The sequence below is a fragment of the Typopeltis vanoorti genome, chromosome 23 (genome assembly GCF_054136105.1).
Source record: "Typopeltis vanoorti isolate ZY-2024b chromosome 23, IOZ_Tvanoo_1.0, whole genome shotgun sequence".
Lineage (NCBI taxonomy): Eukaryota > Metazoa > Arthropoda > Arachnida > Uropygi > Thelyphonidae > Typopeltis > Typopeltis vanoorti.
The window spans coordinates 44,046,378-44,069,686 of NC_143571.1; the positions used below are offsets into that span (position 1 = coordinate 44,046,378).

The following is a 23,309-nucleotide window of genomic DNA, read 5'->3' on the forward strand; positions in this document are numbered from 1 at the left end:
TTAGAGAATACAGAGACAAATGTAAGAAAGCTAAACACTGTGTAAAACTAGCTAAACAAAAGTCATGGGAGGACTTTGGCAAGAACATAGAAAATAAATATCAAGAAGGTGGCAAAATATTCTGGAGGTTGTTGAAGAAGCTTAGAAATGAAGGAAAGGGTGCTGTAAAAGAAGTTAGATATGATAAAGGTGACATGAAAATGGAAGAAAAAGATATCCTTTAACTATGGTGTAATTACTTCGAAAAACTGCTAAATGAAACAAGCAGTGATAGCACAGAAGCAAAAAACACTAAACAGGCATACAGTCAGGAATACATATCTATACTTGAAGTAGAAAAAGCTATCAAAAGCTTGAAATGTGGAAAGGCAGCAGAAGTAGATGATATTCGACCAGAAATGCTGAACTATGGTGGTATAAAAGTTTTCCAGTGGCTGCACTGCATAGTTCAAAAGGCCTGGACAGAGGGACGAATTCCTGATGATTGGAGTAGAGCTCTCATAGTACCCATACATAAAAAGGGAAATAAAACTGAATATGAGAATTACAGAGGTAGTTCCCTACTAAATGTTCCTGGTAAAAATGCAAGTATACTTGAGAAATGGTTGAGAAGAATTGTTTCTTCTCAGATCTTTACTTTACGACAAATAGCTGAGAAATCATATTAATATAACAAAGATCTGCATTTAATTTTTGTCGATTTGGAAAAGGCCTATGACAAGGTGCCAAGAGAGAAGCTATTCAATACACTACAGTTATATGGTGTCAATAGGGCATCATATCAAGCAATACTTAGTCTTTATTTGAGTTGTAAGTCAGCAGTTAGAATTGAAGTACAGGAACGTGGTTTAATGTTAAATCTGGTGTCAGACAAGGATGTATATTATCACCTCTGTTATTCATTATCTATATGGATCACATTATGATAACTAATATTTAAGGAATTGACAGCGTATACTAGAAATATAAATTAAATAAACTTTAATATATACTTTCCGATATTTCGGCAAACGTCACGTTGCCATCTTCTTGGGAACTTAATACAAAGACACTTGCACACAAGTACTAATAACAGCAAATGAGACTGAAGCTAGGAAGCTAACGTTTTCCTAAAGTCCTGATGGTGCCGCATGGCGGGCTATATTGGTAGTTCTTAGCCTTTGGGCTGAAGTTCTTCTGACAAAAGTTTCCCAAATTTGGGACAGTCTCATGCATCCAAATTTGTTGAGGTTTGGCATGTTCCTAAGGGCCGAGGCTGATTCCATGAATAGTCTTTCATACTTGAACTTGCTGCGGTGTATTACTGTGGCTTTCTTCCATCTTATTCTTTGGCGAGTATCCAGAGCGTGGTCTGCAAGCCCAAGATTGGCTGTACTGGTGAAATCGGATGTAATCCTTGTGTTCTGAGATTCTGATATTTGCTGTCCTGCCTGTTTGGCCAAAGTAGGACAATTTATCAATACAAGTCACTACAAGAATTGAAGAGAAACAAAGAAATAGTGATCACCAAAGCAGATAAGGGGAACGCCACTGTGGTACTCAATCTTAAAGACTACACAGGTAAGCTCGAGGCTTTACTATTAGATCGTTCCACCTACCTCCCCATTGATTACAATCCCACCAACTCACAAATTAGAAAACTCCATAGGCTCCTTAAGAAGGTCACTTCTTGGCCTGTGGAGATTACCAACAGACTAAAACCCTATAACTCTAGACCCCCCCCCCCCCCCGCATATATGGGCTCCCAAAAATACACAAAGGAAAATGTGCCATTACGTCCCATAGTGGATGACATTGATTCCCCCACTTACAAACTAGCCAAGCATTTAGCCAAAGCGCTCTCACACTATACTGGCAACACACCATCACACATAAAAAACTCAGCCCACTTCAAAGCCAGTATAGAAAACCTTACACTCCAACATAATCACATAATGGTCAGTTTTGATGTCTCCTCCCTATTCACGAATGTCCCCCTCAAAGAAACCTTAGAGCTAATCCAAGCTAAATTTCTTCCCGATATCTCAGCCCTATTTCAGTTTACAATGAACTCAGGCTATTTCGTTTGGCAGGAAAAATTCTACAAACAGATAGAGGGGACAGCCATGGGTTCACCACTTTCCCCACCCTTGGCCAACTTCTTCATGGAGACGTTTGAAGAGAAAGCCTTAAACTCAGCCCCACAAAAACCTACCATATGGCTTCGCTACGTTGATGATGTTTTTGCTATTTGGTCACATGACCCGGATTCACTCCTCTCCTTCCTAACACACTTAAACAACCAACACCCTAGAATCAAGTTCACCCTGAAAAAAGAGGAAAACAATAACCTCCCCTTCCTAGACACACTAGTCACCCGCCAACCTGATGGAACCTTGGTTTTCTCAGTTTATAGAAAACCCACCCATACAGGCAGATACATTCACCAACAATCCCATCACCACCCCCCCCCCACACACACACACACAACAATATGGAGTTATTAAGACATTATTCAACAGGGCAAAAATAATCTGTTCAAATGATCAAGCCCTAACCACTGAACAAAATCACATCCGTGACACTTTCTCAGCCAATGGCTTCCCCCTCCAAAAAATACTTAACCCAGTTATCCACAACACACCACCCCCTCCCCTTCACAAAAAAGATTACTCTAAATCCATCACCATTCCCTACATCCGAGGCACCTCAGAAAAAATCAATAAAATCTTAAAAAAACATGAATTGACCACTTGTTACAGACCACATAGAAAACTGGCATCCCTTATCTGCTCCACTAAAGACCAACCACTTCCCCTAGACCTACCTGGTGTATACCAGGACCCTTGCAGCTGTAAATTGTCCTACTTTGGCCAAACAAGCAGGACAGCAAATATCAGAATCTCAGAACACAAGGATTACATCCGATTTCACCAGTACAGCCACTCTGGGCTTGCAGACCACGCTCTGGATACTCGCCACAGAATAAGATGGAAGAAAGCCACAGTAATACACCGCAGCAAGTTCAAGTATGAAAGACTATTCATGGAATCAGCCTCGGCCCTTAGGAACATGCCAAACCTCAACAAATTTGGATGCATGAAACTGCCCCAAATTTGGGAAACTTTTATCAGAAGAACTTCAGCTCAAAGGCCAAGAACTACCAATATAGCCCGCCAGGGGGCACCATCAGGACTTTAGGAAAACGGTAGCTTCCTAGCTTCAGTCTCATTTGCTGTTATTAGTACTTGTGTGCATGTGTCTTTGTATTAAGTTCCCAAGAAGATGGCAACGTGACGTTTGCCGAAATATCGGAAAGTATATATTAAAGTTTATTTAATTTATATTTCTAGTATACGCTGTCAATTCCTTAAATATTAGTTCTCATGTTTAACCAGCGTATAAGCCTTTCAACAAGAATAAGGATCACATTATGAAGGAAAGTGGTATTAAACCTGACATCAAAATTGGAGATATTAATCTCAGCTCTTTGCTTTATGCAGATCATGTTATACTCCTAAATAAACCAGCTACAGATCTGCAAGACTCCCTGACTAAACTGAATAACTGATGTAATAGATATGGTATGAAGGTAAGCAATAAAAAGATAAAGACAATGAAAAAAGGTAGATTTGTTGAAAATGTCAACTGTGTTGTGAATGGAGAACCTGTGGAACAAGTAAAACATTTCAACTACTTAGGGATGAATTTTAGTGAAGATGGTAAATTAAAACAGAATCAACAAAGCCAGTATGGTAGGAAGTCAATAGAATAAATTTATATGGAATAAGAGAGAAATTAGTCGGAACACTAAATTAGCTGTATACAAGACAGTGTTCAAACCAGTTTTAACTTATGGATCTGAGAGCTGGGTCAGAAGTAAAACATTTGACCAAAGACTAGAGACCTCAGATATGAGAGTCCTGAGAAAGATTAGAGGATTGAACAGATCGCATTAATGGCAATATCATATTAAAAACGAGGATATTAGGAAAGAACTTGACATTGTCAGGATCAGGGAATGCATTAGCAGAGCTAATCTCAAGTAGTATGGTCACTTAAATAGAATGAGCGAGGAAAGATTAGCAAAACAAGTGTTCTCTGCCAGGTTGGCAGGAAAAAGACCCAGAGGAAGACCAAGATATAGGTGGATTGATACAGTAAAAAGTGCCTTAGATGAAAGAAATATAAGATCTGATAATGTTGGAGTCTTGACAAGTAACAGACTAATTTGGAGGAAAATCGTAGATAGGAAGTTAGTAATGATGTAAATTTTTCATGTAGTACTATCATAATCCTGTACACCCCTTGAGGGCCAATGGATGGCAGGAATTTGATGATGTGAAATGCTGCCTGAGCACAGGATGTTATCCCATCCACAGAATTCCATGGCAAATCAACACCTGAAAGATTGCAATTTTCAAAGTTTGATACTTAAAATAAAAAATAACAATAATAATATGCTGAACACTAAAAAATTGGTAGCTCTTTCATAGTCCAGAGATAAGGAATTGGTACAAAAATTTTGAAATTTCCCAGGGGGAATGATCTATTCTGCACATACCAAGGTTTTGTTTTGTATTACTTGCAACAAATTTCATGACTCTTTCAGTATTAATAAATTATTAAATGATAAATGAAAAATACCATTCGTCTTACTGTTATATTAGAAATTATCATCATCAGCAGCAAATTCCTGACATTTAGCCTCAAGGGGTGTAGTACTACATGAAAAATTTACTTCATTACTATGTACAATTTTCCTCCAAATCAATCTGTTACTCGTCAAGGATCCAACACTGTCAGATCTTATATTTCTGCCTTCTAAGACACTTTTTACTGTATCAATCCACCTATGCTGTGGTGTTCCTCTGGGTCTTTTTCCTGCCAACCTGGCAGAGAACACTGTTTTGCTAATCTTCCCATTTCCTGTTCTGTTTAAGTGAATATACCACCTGAGATTAGCTCTGCTAACACATTCCTGGATGCTAACAATGTCAAGTTCTTTCCTAATACCCTCATATTTAATAATATTGCCATTGATGCCATCTGTTCACATCCCTAATCTTTCTCAGGACTCTCATATCTGTGGTCTCTAGTCTTTGGTCAGGTGATTTATTTCTAACCCAGCTCTCAGCTCCATAAGTTAAAATTGGTTTGAACACTGTCTTGTATACAGCTAATTTAGGGTTTTGACTAATTTCTCTCTTATTCTATATAAATTTATTCTATTGACTTCCTACCATACCTGCTTTGCAGATTCTGTTGTCTATTTCCATATTTAATTTACCATCTTCACTAAAAATCGTGCCTAACTAGCTGAAATGTTTTACTTGTTCTATAGGTTCTCCATTCACAATGCAGTTGATATTTTCAATGCTTCTGCCTATTTTCATTGTCTTTGTCTTCTTATTGCTGACCTTCATACCACCCAATTTAGTCAGGGAATCTTGCAGACTTGTAGTGGATTTATTTAGAAGTATAACATCGTCCGCATAAAGCAAGGAGCTGACATTAAATTAACATCTCCAATTTCGATATCAGGTTTAATACCATTTTCCTTCATAAAGTGATCCATATAGATAATGAATAACAGAAGTTATAATGAACATCCTTGTCTTACATCATATATAACATTAAACCATCTTCCTGTACTTCCTTCAATTCCAACTTACAACTCAAATAAAGACTAAGTATTGCTTGACATAATGCCCCACTGACACCATACAACTGTAGCATTTTGAATAGCTTCTCACATGGCACCTTGTCATGTACTTTTTCCAGATCTACAAAACTTAAATACAGATCTTTGTTATATTCCCATGACTTCTCAACTATTTGTCATAAAGTGAAAATCTGATCTTGACAGTCTCTACTTGGCCTGAATCCAGCTTGTTCTTCACCAAGTTTTATCTTCTACAATCCTTCTCAATTGTTTCTCAAGCATACTTGCATAAATCTTACTAGGAACAATCAGTAGGGAAATACCTATGTAATTCTCACATTCAGTTTTATTCCCCTTTTTATATATGGGTACTATGAGATCTCTACTCCAATCATCTGGAATTAGTCACTTTGTCCAGGCCTTCTGAACTATGCAGTGCAGTCACTGTAAGGCTTTTATACCTCCATACTTGAGCATTTCCAGTAAAATATCATTTACTCCAGCTGCTTTTCCACATTTCAGATTTTGATGGTTTTTTCTACTTCATGTATGGATATGTATTCCTGATTGCATGCCTGATCAGTGTTTTTTTAACACTGTGCTGTCATCACTGCTAGTTTCAATTAACAATTTTTCAAAGTAATTACTCCATACTTCAAGGATATCTTTTTCTCCAGTTTGCATATCACCTTTATCATCTCTAATTCCTTTTATAGCACTCTTTCCTCCATTTCTGAGCTTCTTCAATAACGTCCAGAATATCTTGCCACCTTCTTGATATTTATTTTCTATGTTGTTACCAAAGTCTTTGCATGACTTTTGTTTAGCTCGTTTTACACAGTGTTTAGCTTTCTTATGTTTGTCTCTGTATTCTGTAAGAGCACAAGCTGAATTATTTGTCAGGAATTTTTAATATGCTTTCTTCTTTTCCTTCGCTGCCTCTATAACTTCTTTTGTCCATCATGGAGTTTGAGTTCTGATTTTTTTTCCTTGCAGACAACCTCACCACATGCCTCTCTAACTGACTTAATCAATGTTTTCTTCAGAGCTTACCACTGAATCTCAAGGTTTTATTCCTGTTCTCAAACTCTTTTTTTTTCTTGAATAATGCTTGTATATTTTAGTCTACAGTTCACTTCTGGGGGCTGCTCGACTTTTATTCACTTTAGAACTCATGTTCTTCTTTTCAATACAAAATTCAATTTTAACCTGCTCAATACTAAATGGTGATCACTTCCGATTTCAAATCATCTGTACACTCCTACACCATCAGAAATTAAAATATATTTAATTTATTACTGCATTTTAAATTTAAATTAATAAAATATTATGATTATTTTAGAATTCAATAAATGAAAAGAGGGGAGAAAAAGTTTTAAAGGAATGCTATAGTTTTAATACTACTATCTAAAATGAGAACCAAAAAAAAAAAAAAAAACCACAAATTTTAGTGCTTGTACATTTCATCTGTAATCAAATCAAAAAAATTAAGTATCCTAAAAATTATTATCTTAATAAATTATAATCATCACAAATACTACCTAAAAGAAGCAAGAGGAAAGAGGCCTGTGACAAAAACAATAAATCTATGACATTCATTTTTTTGTAAATCTACAAACTATTTACAAAATAATGCAACTTACAGATCAGTATAGAAAATAAATAATTACTCTGCAAATTTAGGAAAAAATTATCATTAGAACATTAACTAAAAGATACTGTAGTTACCTAAATCAGTAAGCAAGTGATGTGTTAAATTAGATGGTACATTTATTGGCCCTTTCAAAGGATGACTTTGCTGCCGATACCGAAGCCTGAATCCATCAACTGGGTAAACATTCAATGGTGGCATGGTCCACTTAACTTCAAGGGTAGTTATATTCACAACAGTCAGATGAAGAATTGGAGAAAGTGGTACTGTTAAAATATAAATTAGTAGGGTGAACTGAATGGAATATTATCAGCTATTATTTTAAAAGCAAAACTGATGAGTAAAAATAATAGAAACAAAGTCAACTGGGCGTTCTGTGTTGATAGCATTACAGTTCACTAAATACAACATCTTACCTATGTACTCTTAATAAAAATCCTATGGAAAAATATCTATCAACAATAACATAGTCAGTGAGACTTTATTTCTTTCATCTTCTCTCCATGTGAAATCGTGCAGAATTTTATATTGAAACATAATGTTATTAATAACTAGTCCATGTCCTGAACAGAAATACAGTAGGCACTTACCATTATCTCAGTAGAGATATTTCCCTACTGAGTGTTCTTGGTTATGCAAATATATGAGAAATGGCTAAGAAAAATTGTGGATGGGAAACTTGGTGAAGAACAAGCTGGATTTGGGTCAAACAGAGGTTGTAAGGAACTGATTTTTCACTTTAAAACCAATAGTTGAGAAATCTTGAAAATATAACAAGGATTTGTATTTTAAGTTTTGTAGATCTGGAAAAAGCATATGACAAGTTGCCAAGAGGAAAACTTTTCAAAATGCTACAGTTATATGATGTAAATAGAACATTATATTGGGCAATACATAATCTCTATTTAAGCTGTAAGCCAGCAGTTAGAATTCAAGAACGCACACAAAGATTGTCTTCACATTATTCTTATTCTTTCATTTATCTATATGGATTACATTACATTTCTTTGATATTGCAGGCATCAGACATGAAGGGATGTAGAAAAAAAAAGATATCCCATCGTGAGAGACCTGTCTGGGGGGGGAGTCAGTTGCAATTAGTTTCCATGATACAATATTGTTGACAGGGTAGGAGTCTGAAGGCAGGCATATTTTCTATAAAATGAAAAAGAATGCCATTAAAGAGATAAGGAATTAAAAGACAGACCTTTTTTTTCCCACTAAAGTGAATGGGATTCTTGGATGTTGAGGCAGAGGTTAATGAAGGCAACTGGTGTTAAATCCAATATCAAAATTAGCAATGTTAATCTTAGCTCTTTACTTCATACAGATTACGTTGTCTGGGTAAATCCAGTACAAGTCTGCAAGATACCCTGACTAAATTGAATAACTGTTATAATAAATTTGATATGGAAATCAGCAATAAAAATAAAGAAATAAATAAAGACAATGAATATAAGTAGAAACATTGAAAACATCAACTGTATCCTGAATGGCGAATCTATAAAAGAAGTAAGCCATTTCTGCTATTTAGGCACAATTTTTATTGAAGAAGGCAAATTAAATTTTGAAATAGCCAACAGAATTAGTAAAGCTGGTATGGTTGGAAGTCAGCTGAATAAATTTATATGGAATAGAGATAAATTAGTCAAACACTAAATTAACTGTATACAAAACAGTATTCAAACCAATTTTAATTAATAGATCTGAGAGCTGGGTTAAACACTTGACCAAAGATTGGAGACCACAGATAATATGAGCGTTCTGAGAAAGATTAGGGAAGTGAGCAGATGGCATCAATGGCAATATAATTAAAAATGAGGATATGAAGAAAGAAAAATGAAGAACTTGACAGTTAGCAACAGGAATATGTTAGCAGAGCTAATCTCAGATGGTATATGGTTACTTAACAGAATGGGAGAGGAAAGATTAGCAAATCAAGTGTTCTTTGCCGGTGTGGCAAGAAAAAGACCCAGATAAAGGCTAAGATCTAGGTGGATTGATACAGTAAGAAGTGTCTTAGAAGGCAGAAATATAAGATCTGATAATGTTGGAGTCTTGACATATGACAGATTAATTTGGAAGAAAATTCTTGATTGGAAGTTAGTAATGGTGTAACTTTTTTGTGTAGTACTATCAAGGGATACAATGAGAATTGTGAAATAATACATTCAAAATAAGTGATAGATATTAAGCACCAAGCCTAAAAGTTGTAAGACTGGTTTCCCTACGTGAGTGTGCCGGTAGACAACCCTACAAATTTGGTGGAAGGTCTACAAATTACTGTTTCTTAAATCCTGGGAAGTTTCCCACTATCATATTAAGATTTGGTTCTTATAAAATTTGCTGCCAATTAAAAAAAAAAAAAAAGAAAAAAGTGTCATGTTTATATTCACTTTTTTTTTTTTTTTTTTTTCATGCAAGGTGACCAATGCATGGTTGGTCAGACCTTACTGATCACAGTTGTCGTGCCAGATAAATCTCCTATGCTCCACAATATGGGTGCTGGTATATTTCCTAGCCCAATCACAACAGAACCTATTACAAGAATAAGGAATCCAATATACACCTGAACAAGGAAGAGGAAGTTTATCTCCAGGAGAGAAATGGGTAGCCAGATTCAAATAGGACCTGAAAGCAGTACACAGACTTCCCAAAGTTTTAGCTATTTTTTCTGAAGTGTACCAGCCAGAGAGAACAGTGATAGTTCTATTGCAATTTTCACACTGAGAAGGAGAGAAAGCATTCCATTCTCTTAAATTTCTTTGGCATTGCAGGCATCAGACATGAAGAGATGCAAAAAAAAACATCCCATCTGTGAGAGCCCTGCCTAGAAAAAAAAAAGCCAGTTGCAATTAGTTTCCATGATACAATATTGATGAATGGGTAGGAGTCTGAAGGTAGGCATATTTTCTATTAAAAAAAAAAAAAAAATGCCATTAGGGAGATAAGGAATTAAAAGACATGCTTTTTTTTTTCTATAGTAAACACGATTCTTGGATGTTGAGGCAGAGATGTAATGAACCCAATGTGTCTGAGCCACTTGGCGAAATGAGAACACAAATATATATCAGGCAAACAGAAGGTCCAAGAACTGAAGCATCAAGGGCATCTTAGACACAAATTAGGGGAGGAGTTAGTCCACTGCTGTACTACCCTTGGAGAACAAAAAAGGGAGAGACCAGTAAATAAAGAAGTAATGCCAAAACTAACCATATCAGTACCAAACAAAACCAACTTCTGGACCAAAGATTTGAAGTGGATGGAATCCCACATATAAGATAATGCATGGCCAGCCAGGAGTGTTAAAGAACTAGCATGTTGCCTGTCTAAAGTTAAGGAAGCCTGCAACATCTACTATGGGATGGACTTAATGAAGAAATCAGGATTACGATAAGACAATATTATTTCCACTGTCATTCATCATCTACATCATAAGAGTGACATAATTAGACCTGATGTTGAAATCTGAAATATTAAACTCAACTTTTATTTAATGATGTTATGCTCACACTAAATTCATGAGAACTGTGCTTACGAATGCCAGGTGATCTGCACATCTAGAGGAGCAGGAGAAAGAAACCAAAATATGTGTTCTTTTAGCTAATTCAGGGAGCCATTAGGATTTTTTTTAACATTCTAAATATGAGCTTCAACAAGCACCACGTCTAAATACATGATTAAGAAACGTTCACATATGGAGATGTTAAAATTTTACAGTGGCTATCCTGCATAACTGGAGGGTCTGTTCAGAAGACCAAATCCCAGATATGGTCAATGTACTGTATTAATTTATGAAATGAAAAATGTGAGAATTATATACAAATTTCATAAGTTTTAAGTATTTTAAGAGATTAATGTAAGCATGCATGAGACATGGCTAAAACAAACTGGTGAAGCTGAGAAAAAACAATGCGAATTCAAGATAAATAACAATTAAAATGACCTCTTTTTAGTTTAAGAGAAAAATATGAGATATCACAGAAATAAAATATAGATTTGTATTAAGTCTTCAAGCAAAAACTGTTCAAAATACTAAATGTATGTAGTATAAATGAAACCTTATATCAGCAGTTAGAAATGAAGAATTAATGAAGAAATGAGGATTACAATAAGACAATGTTATTTCCACTGTCATTCATCATCTATATGATAAAATGAAATTAGACCTGAAATTAGACCAGATCACATAGAAAAAGTAGGGTTATGTTCAGAAATCAGTTTCTTTTTATTATATAAACAACAATGACATATCCAACAAAAATATATTTTTATTTAATTCAGGTAATTCATGTAAGTTAAGAAAACATATAAACTCTGAAACAAATACATACATATGTACAAACTTATAAAAATTACAATTGTATGCGCAAACTTCATTGCACATAATGCATACAAATGTCTTAGGCAAAATAAAATAAAGTGCCTATTTGAATCGTAATCACTGTCTTCAAAAATAACATTTCGTAAATGTTCTTTATTTACGAGTGGCCGGACATCTTCATCACTTGAAATCATTTGCATAATTCACATTGCCTACTTCGGCTGGTTTAAGTTATCAAGAAATCAGTAATAAGACCTTGCTTATTACCACTATGCTGCAATTTTTTTTATTAAGTTCATAATAGGGAGCTAAACAAATATCCAATTTCTCGTGAATTTTCCGGAGCACTCCACTGAGGGAACATTAACCGTAAAATAACTTCCTAGCTTTCTTGCCAAATCCACTCCTTCTGCTAATTTCTTTAAACTGAATTCTTTAACGGATTCATCACAATCAGAATCTTCAGCAGAACTTTCCCAGTCATTTGGTTCGACATCATCTATTAATTGTACCAGTTCCTCCTCATTTAAATCTGTTTCCCCATCAATTAATTCACTAATTTCGTTTTGAACCATACCACAAAAGAACTCTCCACCAAAAATGTGTGCGACGTTTATTATACGACTTAGCTTGGCATCCACTGGAGGTACAAAATTTTGTTCCAGAACAGCTTCAGGCCATATTTTTTTCCAGCAAGCATTGCGTGTAGAGGGTTGTAATTCCTTAATGGACAGAGAAATAATTTTCACACAATTCAATATTAAAAACTTTTTCCATGCTTGAGGCAGTGCTTAAGGGTCAAAGCTGTATAACTGAGAGGAGACCTCCACATAGCCTTTAAAGGAATGCGGAGTACCGACCAGGGCTTCTGACCTAATCTTCAATCCTCACCTTCTCGTGGTGCACCCTGTTGGGTATCTACTTTGATACTGAACGAACGAGGATGGGCTGGCAATTTGGGATTTAGCCGACCAAATTGTATTCTTATTGGTTAAACCAAAATAAAAAATGATGGTACAACATGACAAAATTTCATGCCGGCTGGGGCGTCGCCCAGTTAAACAAGGCCCCCGTTGTTTTCGCCAGGGAACCAGGGCAAACAGCGAAAAGTCAGCTACTGGAACAAATCTGAAAACAAACCCCAACTCAACATCACCAGAGTTAAAGATCGGTACTATCAACGTAAGAAGCCTGAATGGCAAAGAAATGGAGCTAGCTGAGGAATTAGATAAGTACCAGATCGACATAATAGGGGTGACTGAAACAAAAAAGACCAAAACTGGTGAGATCTTTCTGAGCAATAAATACAAAATGTTATATTCAGGCAATGACAATCAAGGAAAAGAAGGAGTAGCCATAGTATTCAACACAAAATACGAGGCTAATCTTCTTGAATGGCAGTCAGTCTCAAGTAGAGTAATGTGGGCAAATATGAGAATGGGGAACTGGACAATGAGACTTATTTGTGCCTATGGTCCCAGAGAAGGTTCTACTAAGGTAGAAGTGGAGGAATTTTTTGAGGCTTTAGAAAAAGCAACTGACACAATGAAAAAGGAAAAGTTGGTCCTTGTTGGGGATCTAAATAGTAGAGTAGGAAATGATTGTGAGACATACAAAAATATTTTGGGAAAATTTGGAGAAAAGAGCAAAGCTAATAATAATGGCAAATATCTGTTGGATTTCTGCTCAGGACATGGACTGGTTATTACTAACACCATGTTCCAACATAAAAATGTGCACAAATTCACATGGAGAGAAGAGGCTAGGAATAAGAAAAGTCTCATTGACTATGTTATTGTTGATAGTGATGTTTTCTCCCTGGTGCAGGACACCAGAGTGTACAGAGGATTTGAAATTGGAAGTGATCACTATTTAGTCTTGAGCAGGATAAAATTGAATTTCATATTGAAAAGAATAACATGTAAGAAAGTTTTAAAGCGAATAAAAGTTGAGCAGCTCTCAGATGTGAACTGTAGACTAAAATACAGAAATATTATTGAAAAGAAAATGAAAGAGTTTGAGAACAGGAATCAAACCTTGGAGATTCAGTGGCAAACTCTGAAAGAAACATTGATTGATTCTGCCAGAGAGGCATGTGGTGAGGTTGTGTGCAAGGATAAAAAAATCAGAACTCCGTGGTGGACACAGGAAGTTAAAGAGGCAGTGAAGGAAAAGAAGAAAGCATATCAAAAGTTCCTGGCAAATAAGTCAGCTTTTACTCTTACAGAATACAGAGACAAATGTAAGAAAGCTAAACAGTGTGTAAAACTAGCTAAACAAAAGTCATGGGAGGACTTTGGCAAGAATATAGAAAATAAATATCAAGAAGGTGGCAAAATATTCTGGAGGTTGTTGAAGAAGCTTAGGAATGGAGGAAAGAGTGCTGTAAAAGGAATTAGAGATGATAAAGGTGAAATGAAAACAGGAGAAAAAGATATCCTTGAAGTATGGAGTAATTACTTTGAAAAACTGCTAAATGAAACAAGCAGTGATGACAGCACAGTGATAAAAAACACTGACCAGGCATGCAGTCAGGAATACATATCCATACTTGAAGTAGAAAAAGCCATCAAAGGCTTGAAATGTGGAAAGGCAGCAGGAGTAGATGATATTCGACCAGAAATGCTGAAGTATGGTGGTATAAGAGTCTTACAGTGGCTGCACTGCATAGTTCAGAAAGCCTGGACAGAGGGACGAATTCCCGATGATTGGAGTAGAGCTCTCATAGTACCCATATATAAAAAGGGAAATAAAACTGAATGTGAGAATTACAGAGGTATTTCCCTACTGAGTGTTCCTGGCAAGATCTATGCAAGTATACTTGAGAAACGGTTGAGAAGAATTGTGGAAGAAAAGCTTGGTGAAGAACAAGCAGGTTTCAGGCCAAATAGAGGCTGTCAGGATCAGATCTTCACTTTACGACAAATAGTCGAGAAAGCATGGGAATATAACAAAGATCTGTATTTAAGTTTTGTCGATTTGGAAAAGGCATATGACAAGGTGCCAAGAGAGAAGCTATTCAATACGCTTCAGTTATATGGTGTCAATGGGGCATTATATCAAGCAATACTTAGTCTATATTTGAGTTGTGAGTCAGCAGTTAGAATTGAAGGAAGTACAGGAAGATGGTTTAATGTTAAATCTGGTGTGAGACAAGGATGTACATTATCCCCTCTGTTATTCATTATCTATATGGATTACATTATGAAGGAATGTGGTATTAAACCTGATATCAAAATTGGAGAAGTTAATGTCAGCTCTTTGCTTTATGCGGATGATGTTATACTTCTAAATAAATCCGCTACAAGTCTGCAAGATTCTCTGACTAAATTGAATAGCTGTTGTAATAGATATGGTATGAAGGTCAGCAATAAAAAGACAAAGACAATGAAAATAGGCAGAATCATTGAAAATGTCAACTGTGTTGTGAATGGAGAACCTGTGGAACAAGTAAAACATTTCAGCTACTTAGGCACAATTTTTACTGAAGATGGTAAACTAAATATAGAAATAGACAACAGAATCAGCAAAGCTGGTATCGTGGGAAGTCAATTGAATAAATTCATATGGAACAAGAAAGAAATTAGTCGGAACACTAAATTAGCTGTATACAAAACTGTGTTCAAACCAATTTTAACTTATGGATCTGAGAGCTGGGTCAGAAGTAAAACACTTGACCAAAGACTAGAGACCGCAGATATGAGAGTCCTGAGAAAGATTAGAGGCGTGAACAGATGGCATCAATGGCAATATCATATTAAAAATGAGGATATTAGGAAAGAACTTGACATTGTCAGCATCCAGGAATGCGTTAGCAGAGCTAATCTCAGATGGTATGGTCACTTAAATAGAATGGGAGAGGAAAGATTAGCAAAACAAGTGTTCTCTGCCAGGTTGGCAGGAAAACGGCCCAGAGGAAGACCAAAATATAGGTGGATTGATACGGTACAAAGTGCCTTAGACGATAGAAATATAAGATCTGATAATGTTGGAGTCTTGACAAGTAACAGACTGATTTGGAGGAAAATTGTAGATAGGAAGTTAATAATGATGTAATTTTTTCATGTAGTACTGTCATATCCTGTACACCCCTTGAGGGTACATGGCAGGAATTTGATGATGATGATGATGAGGCAGTGTTATGTTTGGATTAGATTCCATTTTTTTTTAAATTAATTGAAACGTTCAACGAATATAGTATGGCATGTAAAAAAAAATAAAGCTAAAGGTAAAAAATGTTTACCTTTAGCTTTATGTTTACGATTATCTTAATATTATTCCTTGGTCGAGTGGTTCAATAAGTGTAGTAATATTAGGAAGCAAAAAAGTCATTTTAATATTCGGATGTCTTAAATTTGTTTGGGTGGCCTGGTGCATTATCTAAAATTAGTAGAATTCTGAAGTCGATATTCTTTTTTTTCTGTGTGTAAATGTCTACGTTGGGTACAAAACACTTGATTCTGAATTTTCAAACATGCTAGCTGTAACCCATGTCTTTTTGCTGGCCCAATAAACTGGTAAGGTGAACTTGTTGAGCCATTTCATAGGAAAATTTTAATTGTGTCTTCGAGAGAATTTCTTTTCAATGTTGTTTTTTTTTCCCTTTCATTAGAGTTTTAGTGGCCATTACCAGAAAAATAATTTTTTACATAAAAATAGCATTACATATTAATTATGTAATTCACTAGAAAATAAAGTGCTCAGCTTGAGATTAACACATTTGTGATTTTTAATGCACTTTCCTGGCAGAAAACGAAGACAATTTTCAACAATAAATACTTTATATGGTAAGCAACTGACGTACATGCATGCTAAAGGGTATTTCCCTAATATAAATGTAAATAAATTCGCTACTTATAACTATATTCACGATACAGGCAGACACAAATTTAACGAAGATAAAATTTGATTTTTAAGTCGTGCAGTGAAAAATATACGAAAAGATAAAGAGTTACTACAATTTATAGACTGTGTTATATCAAAACCACACTGAACAAGGGTTACTACAATTTGTAGACCGCGTTATATCGAAACCATGTTGTCTAAGTATCGCGTTATACGAGAGTTGCCTGTATAGTCAAAAATGTTATTTATTCCATTATGGGATCATGTAAATATCTTCAAACGGACATAAGTTGAGGGATGACTATTAAACCCAACTTTTATTTAATGATGTTATACTCAAACTAAATAATTGATGTAATAAATATGGAATGAAAATAAACAGATAAAATAAAACAATGAAAACAGAAACATGGAACTAATTATGGCATATTTGGGAACAATATTTAGTGATGGCACAACGGATGAGTAATGCTGGGTGAGAAGCCATAAGAATAAATTTATAGTGTTGTCTAAACACTAAACTTCTTCTGGTGTAGAGGACACTGATTAAAAATCTGTTTATAAAATGGTATAAGGCTTAATTCAATTTTCATATATGATATATTCACCATCTACATTCACTGCTATTATTAAGAGAATTTATTTTTAATAAAATTAAGATATGTTTACCTTTAGCAGTAGCAGCATCAGGCATTTCATGCACAATCCATGGCCATTCATTATCAGTCAACACCGGAAATCCAATTTTTGTTCCTCCCATTACCCTAACATCATACTTCTTTTTTGGCAGCAAACCTTTAAAAAGTTTGAAGTAAACAAAATTAGATTATTTAAATCAAAACCAGTAAATCAGTAACACAACAGCCAAACATCTGTATATAACCTTTACACTGGAGACTTAACTATCATAAATTTCCTTTATTCATAAATGTCACTGATTGGATGATTGAAGTATTCAGTAACATACTTTATGCTTCTGGGATAAGGAAGTTGTGGAGAGAATCCAGAGGTGAGTGACTAAGATGGAGAATGGTCTGTTGAATGCTTCCTATGATTGCAATGAGATAGATGATTTGCCTGTTGAACTGATCAGAGTATCTGACAGCTCGGAATTCAAATAGTTATGAGAGATAATTAGAGTGACATGCAGAAAGTCGATACCTGATGACTAGACCAAGGAGATAACTGTTCTAATACATAAAGGAGGCTCAAGAAAAGAGTGTAGTAACTACAGATTCTTGTAGAAAGGCTTACACGTTGGCTGTACATGATTATTAAATTACTTAAGGAATTCACAAAGTAAACTGGAATATAAATTAAAATAAACTTTAATATATACTTCCTATATTTCGGCAACTGAAATGAAATAAATGAAATAATAATAAAATGGAATAAAAATTTACATCATCATCATCAAATTCCTGATTTGTACCCTCAAGGGGTGAACAGGATATGAAAGTACTACATGAAAAATTTACATCATTAATAACATCCTATCTACAATTTTCCTCCAAATCAGTCTGTTACTTGTCAAGACTCCAATATTATCAGATCTTATATTTCTATCATCTAAGGCACTTTGTATCGTATCAATCCACCTATTTCTTGGTCTTCCACTGGTCGTTTTCCTGCTAATCTGGCAGAGAACACTTGTTTTGCTAATCTTTCCTCGCCCATTCTGTTTAAGTGACCATACCACCTGAGATTAGCTCTGCTAACACATTCCTGGATGTTGACAATGTCAAGTTCTTTCCTAATATCCTCGTTTTTAATACGATATTGCCATTGATGCCATCTGTTCACCCCTTTAATCTTTCTCAGAACTCTCATATCTGCAGTCTCTAGTCTTTGGTCAAGTGGTTTACGTCTGACAAAGCTCTCAGATCCATAAGTTAAAACTGGTTTGAACACTGTCTTGTATATAGCTAATTAATAATCCTGGATGTTGACAATGTCAAGTTCTTTCCTAATATCCTCGTTTTTAATACGATATTGCCATTGATGCCATCTGTTCACCCCTTTAATCTTTCTCAGAACTCTCATATCTGCAGAGTACTAGTTAAAGAGTAGTAGTTAAGATTACTAGTTAAGTAGACGAGCAATGATAATGAATGATATGATTGCAAGAATGTGCAGAAAAAGAGGTCTGGAGTTTGTTGATGTTTGGAGTGTGTTTGAAGGAAAAAGGCAGTTGTATGCTAGAGATGGACTGCATCTTAACATGGAAGGACATAAGAGATTGAAGAAGTTATTGTTTTCTGAACAGGTTGAAGTTATTGGGCAGGGAAACTAATATTGAAAAGGTTGAGTGTAAGAGAGAGAAACTTTAGCACTGATTGTGTATTTATTGATCCTTATAGGCAGAATAAATTGCAGAAGAGAGGGGAAAAAAATCGGCATAGGACTACGGTAGTTAGTGACTTATATATCAGTTCTAAAGCCGGTACAAGATCTAGAGGGAATCTGCAATTTTTGTATACCAATGCTAGAAGCATTAGAAATAAGAGAGAAGAATTTTTGGCATTAGTCAGTGAAATCTCACCAAAAGTTGTAGGCATTAGTGAAACTTGGCTGTCAGCAGAAGATGTGGTCACTGGAATTGAATGTGATGGGTACAGTATTTTCAGGGAGGATAGAGAAGATAGAACAGGAGGAGGAGTACTGTTGATGATAGCTGATGTGTTGCAGCCAAAGAAAGTAGTATATCATGATGATAGACATGTGAATGAGAGTTCATTTGAGGCAGTCTGGTGCGAAATAGTGACCAACGCAACCAAATATACAGTTGGATGCTGCTATAGGCCAGGGAGTACAGGGGGAGATATTGAATTCATGCATCAGCAACTTAGTGCAATGAGTGAAGGCTTAGTGATTATTATGGGGGATTTTAATTATGGTGATATCAATTGGAAGGAGGAAATATCACGTAGCAAAAAGGAAATGGAGTTCATACATCTGCTACGAGATAATTACTTGAAACAGCACGTAACTGAAGGGACACGTGGTGTGAGAGTGTTGGACCTGGTTATTGGTTCAGAGGTTATATGCTTAAGTAAGGTGACCTCGTACCTCCAGTTGGTGAAAGCGATCATGTGGTATTGACTTGGGAGGTTGCAAAATCTGTGGATTTTTCTATTAAGAAGGGTTATGTACGAAACTACAGGTTAGGCAATTATAACAAGCTTCGGAGTGAGCTTGCAGCCATCCCATGGCAGAACATATTGCAAGGGAAAGATGTTAGCAGTGCTTGGGATAAAATCAGCGGGTATCTGAGGAAAGCAATATCAGATTGTGTCCCCATGGTCAGGAGGTCAAACAAGGCAGGCATTAGATGGATGAGCAGTAGTATCAAGCTTGAACTACAAAAAAAGAAAATGTTATGGAGAATTTACAAGGAGAAGGGCGATCAGGACACCCATGAGCAGTACAAGGCTCAAGCTAGGAAGGTTACCAGCATAGTAAGAAAAGCTAAATCAGATTATGAGAAGACCTTAGCCAAAGAGATCAAGGGTAATCCCAAAGAGTTCTTCCGCTATGTGGCAAGTAAGAGGAAGAATGACTTCGGAAGGATAACCTTAGTGGGTGCTGATGGTATTGAGGTGACAAAATCAGATGTAATAGTCGAGTTACTGAGTGATCACTTCTCAAAAGTCTATCACCCAAGTGAGGATATCTCTATACCTATAGCAATACCTAATGTGAGAATTGAAGCTAAAGAATCAGAGGTATTAAATATATTGCGAAACTTAAATGCAAACACTGCGGTAGGCTTAGATGGAATATCAGCTCGGGTGTTGCGTGAATGTGCAAATGAATTGTCAACCCCTCTTACCTGGATATTTAATTTAAGTTTGAACTCTGGTATGGTCCCTAGGGAGTGGAAGTTAGGCAAAGTGGTTCCTTTGCATAAGGGTGGCTCTAAAACTGCAGTATTGAATTACAGACCAATCACCATCTCAGGAGTAGTGGTAAAAGTATTGGAAAAGTTGGTTAAAGACAAAATTCAAGAATGGGTGGATCAGGATATGATACTCTATAGAGGCCAACATGGTTTTGTTAAAGGTAGATCCTGCCTTAGCAATCTATTAACTATCCATAATAGAATAACATCAGAGTTGGACAAAGGAACTGGCTACACAGTGGTACTTCTGGATTTTGCTAAGGCTTTTGACAGGATACCCCATAGAACACTGTTACGCAAATTGGAGCAGATGGGAATGGATATTAAATTGGTGATATGGATAGGAGAATGGCTCAGGGAGAGATACCATAAGGTGGTGTATGGAGGAGCCGAGTCCAGAATGAGGCAGGTGACCAGTGGTGTGCCTCAGGGCTCTGTGCTTGGGCCAATGTTGTTTAATTTGTATATAAATGATATAGGAAACAGCTTAAAGGGAGATATTCTGTTGTTTGCTGATGATGCAAAGTTGTGTAGTGCAATAAAAAATCAAGCTGATGTTGAAAGTTTGCAGGAGGATTTAAATAAGCTGGTAAAATGGGCAAAAGAAAATGGATGTCAGTTCAATGTGGAAAAGTGTAAAGTCATGCATTTTGGGATTAAAAGATTACCAGCTGTGTACTACATCGATGGAAAGGTACTCCAAGAGATTGATGAGGCTAGGGACTTAGGGGTATTGGTAGATAAGGAGATGAAGTTCAGAGGACACATTGCTAAGGTGTCCAAGATTGCACATAGGATTACTTGGTTGTTGAGGAACACACTGACATCCAGAGATAAAGAGGTTATTATTCCCCTTTATAAAGCATTGATACTTCCACATTTGGATTACTGTGCTCAGGTCTGGTCACCTGGATTCCTTGGAGATGAGGAGGCTGTGGAGAGGGTTCAGAGAAGAGTGACCAAGTTGGTGAGTGATATAAAAAATGCTCCCTACATTGATAGATTGAGAGCTTGTGGATTGCAGAGATTGGTTGATAGGCGAAGAAGAGGGGATATGATAGAAACATTCAAATTACTAAAAGGTTTTTATAGGATTGATGCAGGGGAAATGTTTCAGCTGTGTGATAGTGATGGAAGAACAAGAGGTCATCTCTGGAAATTAAAGAAGAGTGTGGTTAACAAAGGTGTCAGAACAAGGTTTTTTGCCTGGAGGGTGGTGAATGAGTGGAATTCATTGCCTGACTTTGTTGTGAGCTCTTCATCTGTAAATGAATTCAAGAAGAGATATGACAGATATTGTTTTGCTAGCTTGGGTCTCCCGCGATGAGTCTACTGACTCCATGGAGATACCCGTAATAATAATAAATAAATAAATAAATAAATAATAAATTTAGTGTTCCGACTAATTTCTCTCTTATTCCGTATGAATTTATTTAATTGACTTCCTACCATGCCAGCTTTGTTGATTCTGTTGTCTATTTCCATATTTAATTTACCATCTTCAGTAAAAATCGTCCCTAAGTAGCTGAATGTGTTACTTGTTCCACAGGTTCTCTGTTCACAACGCAGTTGACATTTTCAACGATTCTACCTATTTTCATTGACTTTGTCTTTTTATTGCTGACCTTCATACCATACCTATTACAACAGTTATTCAATTTAGTAAGGGAATCTTGCAAACTTGTAGCGGATTTATTTAGAAGTATAACATCGTCTGCATAAAGCAAAGAGCTGACATACATCTCCAATTTTGATATCATGTTTAATACCACCTTCCTTCGTAATGTGATCCGTATAGATAATTAATAACAGAGGAGATAATGTACATCCTTGTCTCACACCAGATTTAACATTAAACCATCTTCCTGTACTTCCTTCAATTCTAACTGCTGATTAACAACTCAAATAAAGACTAAGAATTGCTTGATATAATGTCCCATTTACACCATATAACTGTAGTGTATTGAATAGCTTCTCTATTGGCACTTTGTCATAGGCCTTTTCCAGATCGACAAAAATTAAATACAGATCATTGTTATATTCCCATGCTTTCTCGACTATTTGTCATAAACTGAAGATCTGATCCTGGCCTCTATTTGGCCTGAATCCAGCTTGTTCTTCACCAAGCTTTTCTTCCACAATTCTTCTCAACCATTTCTCAAGTATACTTGCATAGATCTTGCCAGGAACACTCAAGTAGGGAAATACCTCTGTAATTCTCACATTCACTTTTATTTCCTTTTTTATACATGAGTGCTATTCGAGGTCGACTCCAATCATCAGGAATTTGTCCCTCTGTCCAGGCTTTCTGAACTATGCAGTGCAGCCACTGTAAGACTTTTATACCACCATACTTCAGCATTTCTGGTCGAATATCATCTACTCCTGCTGACTTTCCACATTTTAAGCCTTTGATGGCTTTTTCTACTTCAAGTATGGATATGTATTCCTGCCTGTATGCCAGTTGAGTGTTTTTTAACACTTTGCTATCACTGCTTATTTCGTTTAGCAATTTTTTGAAGTAATTACTCCATACTTCAAGGATATCTTTTTCTACTGTTTTCATGTCACCTTTGTCATCTCTAATTCCTTTTACAGCACTCTTTCCTCCATTTTTAAGCTTCTTCAACAACCTCCCGAATATCTTACCACCTTCTTGATATTTATTTTCTATGTTCTTGCCAAAGTCCTCCCATGACTTTTGTTTAGCTAGTTTTACACAGTGTTTAGCTTTCTTACATTTGTTTCTATATTCTCTAAAAGTCAAGCTGACTTATTTGCCAGGAACTTTTAACATGCTTTCTTCTTTTCCTTCACTGCCTCTTTAACTTCCTGTGTCCACCATGGAGTTCTAATTTTTCTATCCCTGCAGACAACCTTACCATATGTGTCTCTCTCTCTCTCTCTCACTCACTCTCTCTCTCTCTCTGGCTGAATCAATCAG

General features: G+C 36.0%; 1 protein-coding gene across 1 annotated transcript in view; it reads right to left on the reverse strand.

Moving 5' to 3' along the window:
• LOC150093808 (protogenin-like) overlaps window positions 1-23,309 on the reverse strand; it is a 497,946-nt gene that overhangs the window by 212,852 nt on the left and 261,785 nt on the right. Inside the window, exons 12-13 of the mRNA XM_090412521.1 lie at window positions 17,134-17,259; window positions 7,373-7,561 (exon numbers count right to left, since the gene is read on the reverse strand). Coding sequence (XP_090268647.1) covers window positions 7,373-7,561; window positions 17,134-17,259 — 315 coding nt within the window. The remainder of the gene's footprint in view (window positions 1-7,372; window positions 7,562-17,133; window positions 17,260-23,309) is intronic.